Source organism: Raphanus sativus, chromosome 5 (genome assembly GCF_000801105.2).
Source record: "Raphanus sativus cultivar WK10039 chromosome 5, ASM80110v3, whole genome shotgun sequence".
NCBI lineage: Eukaryota > Viridiplantae > Streptophyta > Magnoliopsida > Brassicales > Brassicaceae > Raphanus > Raphanus sativus.
In genome coordinates this window covers 1104005-1107847 of record NC_079515.1, presented here as the reverse complement: position 1 = coordinate 1107847, position 3843 = coordinate 1104005, and the positions used below count along the sequence as shown (strand labels likewise).

The 3843-nt window shown below is 33.3% G+C and overlaps 1 protein-coding gene across 1 annotated transcript in view; it reads left to right on the top strand.

Annotated features, from left to right (window-relative positions):
* The first annotated feature begins 2307 nt into the window (after window positions 1–2307).
* LOC130512428 (WUSCHEL-related homeobox 11-like) overlaps window positions 2308–3843 on the top strand; it is a 5107-nt gene continuing 3571 nt past the window's right edge. The window contains exons 1-3 of the mRNA XM_057010398.1: window positions 2308–2815; window positions 2906–3088; window positions 3605–3780. Of these exons, the coding sequence (XP_056866378.1) occupies window positions 2395–2815; window positions 2906–3088; window positions 3605–3780 (780 nt within the window). The 5' untranslated portion in view covers window positions 2308–2394. The remainder of the gene's footprint in view (window positions 2816–2905; window positions 3089–3604; window positions 3781–3843) is intronic.

The window sequence follows — 3843 nt, the reverse complement described above, 5'->3', positions numbered from 1 at the left end:
CGAAAAATGTAAGTCAACTTTGGTGACATAGGTAGCCAAATCAATTCTCTTAAGCCTTTTCATATACCACAAATCGGGATGTTACAATTCACTCCCTCTCAAAGAATGCAATGTTCTTTTTGCATCCCACGACAAGTCTCAAGACGTTTTTCGGGTCAGAACTGAGATGGCTAACCAGCTTTGATACCACTTGTAATTCCCCGACCGCCCACGACTAATGGACCACCACGCCTAATGGACCACCACATCCACTTTCTCGGTCTGTGGGTTCTATTCCATCCGATGATCGATCCGTTAGTTTTTTCGAAGACTCCAAATCATTGTTTACTGATTTTTAAATCATCACATTACCTTTTTCTTCCCCCGTCTTCCTCCGTACTTTGACCTTATTTGCATAGCATCGTGAATCATTTCCTAATAGATCATTCGTCTTCTACTAATTCTAGCTCAAGGATGTATGATTGAAAATGTAAATCAATTTTTGTGACGTAGTATCAAATCAATTTTCTTAAGCATTTTTCATATACCACGAACCGGAATGTTACAAAATATATAACTAAAATTTCATATTTAAAAAGTTCAAACTATTATATACAGATACATGTTATATAAGTTTCTCACAAACGTTTCATAATTTCTTATTTAATCTTTTCCTACCTTTCCGAAATAAAAATATAATAATGAGAGGTTCATCGGAAATCCATTAATGTAATACTAATATATTTAGAGTCTAGATTTATCATGTAGTCTGGTATCCATTTTTATTGTCGCCAGTTATTATTACTGTAGGGAAAACTGTAATCATTTAGTATATTTGTGTTAGTTAAGTCCATATTTATAAAACCTCCGATTTTAGGACGGACTTAGCCGACATTAAAGTATTAAGGCTCCGATTGGTGATATGTTGAATTAGAGTTGAGTTACAATAAAAGTTACGATCTGATGTAAGTCGCAGTAAAAATTATGTGGTATAAACTGTAGATTTATGTAGTGAGTTCGCAGTAAAAATATGAGTTACTATAATTTTAAAATTTTTGACTGGTAACATTTTTGATGTATAAATTGTAGTATGTTTAATTTTAAAAATAATGAATACAATAATAAGAATGTTTATTATAAATTTGATAAAATAATTTACAAAATATATTATATTAAAAAATGAAGGAAATATACTTTGTGTATATTCTAAAAGTACCTATATATTTATATATAATATTTTATGTTTGTAAAATTTTAGCCATTAAACAGAATTAGCAACTAAAATAATATGAACATTTTTGTTTTACTAATTCAAATAGAAATAATTGCTTATAAACATCTTTTGACTAGTGAGTAAATAGGAATTTAGGTTTTTTTGAAAACATTTTATGAATTCCAACATCTTAACGTGAGATAGTGGGTGCATTTAAAAAAATTTAAATTGTTAAAAACTAAAATAAACGTAGGATAACTAACTTAACACAAAAAATTATTAACTCAACTTCTAATACATTGAATTTTGTTTGATGTTGAATTAAGAGTTGAGTTATCATTTTTTTCAAAGGGGTAAGTCAAAATTGTAACTCAATAATAACACATTCTAACTCAAGCATTAAGTCAGAACATTAAAACTAACTCATGATTGGTAACATTTTTGAGTTATACTCTTAAATCAAACTTAATCAACTCTAACTCATGTCACCAATCAAAGCCTAAATCACTAAAGATTTGCATCAACCGACTATTAAATTTCACATGGAGCTGGATTCCGATTGAGCAGAACCGGCCTAACCCGTCTGACACAACTGCATTCAAATAACTAGACTGAACTTGTTTGCAAGTGCATTTTTGTTGTTGTTTGTTAGACTAGATTAAAAATGATAATCCATAGCTAACCTTTTAAGGTACCATTACCGCAAATTTGATATTTTTGAGCTTGGAACATGCATATAGTGAATTTAATTGCCCATGCAAATCAACACGGAAACGGAATACTGTAAACCTTTTGTACACATTCTACGACTATCCATACTGACCAAGCTCAAATGTGATTTGCATATTTGCTATATCTTCACCTGCAAAGCAGATTCTACTCCAAGTACGCGTTAACACTTATAGTCTAATATTTGTACACCTAGCGGTATAGCAAAACATAATATATGTTAAAAACACATTTCAAGTATATTCTAACAAAAACCTCTAAAAGATAAAGATAAAACCACATGTAACTTAGTAAACAAGGAAAAAAATATACTATTATTTTAGAAATCTTCCTCCTATAAATTCATGGGTTTACACATAGTCAACACCTCACAAAGTCATAAACATACAAAAACATTTTCCTCTCTTTTATTACGCATAAGCAACAAAAAAAAAAGAATCAACTAAACAATTTCAATTTTTTTTTTGAAAACAATGGACAAAGAACAAAAACCACATAGCACAACCGGCCATAGCCACTCTCCTTCTTCCTCCGCTTCCGGTTCCACCTCAAACGAAACAGTTCGCTCACGATGGTCACCTAAGCCGGAACAAATACTCATACTTGAGTCAATCTTCAACAGTGGTATGGTTAACCCTCCCAAAGAAGAGACGGTAAGGATACGAAAGATGCTGGAGAAATTCGGAAAGGTGGGAGATGCAAATGTCTTCTACTGGTTTCAAAACCGGCGGTCAAGATCTCGCCGAAGGCAGCGGCAACTCCAGGCTGCAGCAGCAGAAGCGGCCACAGTCACCAACACTTGTGACCAGACCATGATGGTGAGCAACAACTTGCCAGAACATAGTGGAAGTGATTTGGGGTTTGGAGGTTGTAGCACTTCTAATTACTTATTTGGTGGGTCATTTCAAGTTCCTTCCTTCTTTCTTTGTATTTCTTTCTTCTTATATCCTCCTTCCTGTTAAAGCTCCTCTTCCACTTCTTCAGCTAGCTCTTCTTATGGCGCTGGATGTGATGATCATAGCAATAATGGCATGGAGAATCTCTTAACAATGTCTGGTCAAATGGGTTACCATGAAGCTAATCAGCATCACTATAATTATCATAGCTCAAATGTCGAATCGATTTTGTGCCCATCTGATCAAAGCTCCAATTATCACTACCAACAAGGTAAACAAAATGAATAATTTGCATGCCTCTTTTTTTTCTTTGTAAACTGAAGTGCTTTCTCCTCTAAACCCTCTTTCTTTCCCCAGAAAGACTATTAAAGTAACATTTTAAAATTGTAAAGCTGTTTTAAACGTAGGAGAAAACAATTCTGGGTGGGTTTCAACCAAATAACCGATTTTTATGTGGTAATTTAATTGATAAGTAGCTTTTGTTAATTATATTTCCGATACTACCTAACATTTTGTATTTGGGAGCAAGTTCTATTGTCTATTTTTTTCTTATATACCTGAAGTTATTTTCTGTTCTTCTAGATAGCAAAAAACTCTCTAGATCTCATAATTTTACTATAAAAGCTATTTTAAAGAGGGGGAGGGAATCAAATTTCAGATGAGTTTCACCCAAAGAACCGCCTTCTTGGACTATTAGGTTAATTGCTCCTCCAATATTGCCTAATCTCGATCTTGATAGGCAATAAGCTGATGTTTTACATATTATTAGATATATTTTGAAATTCAGGGTCTATAATGGTGTTTATAAACGGAGTTCCAACAGAAGTGACGAGCGGAGGTATTGATATGAAAGCAACATTTGGAGAAGATTTGGTTTTGGTGAATTCCTCAGGTGTTTCTCTTCCTACTGATCAGTTTGGGTTTTTGATGCATAGCTTACAACATGGTGAAGCTTATTTCCTGGTAATGGTTCAAATCTCATATATATTCTCTCTCTCTCTCTCTCTCTCTCTCTCTCTCTCTCTC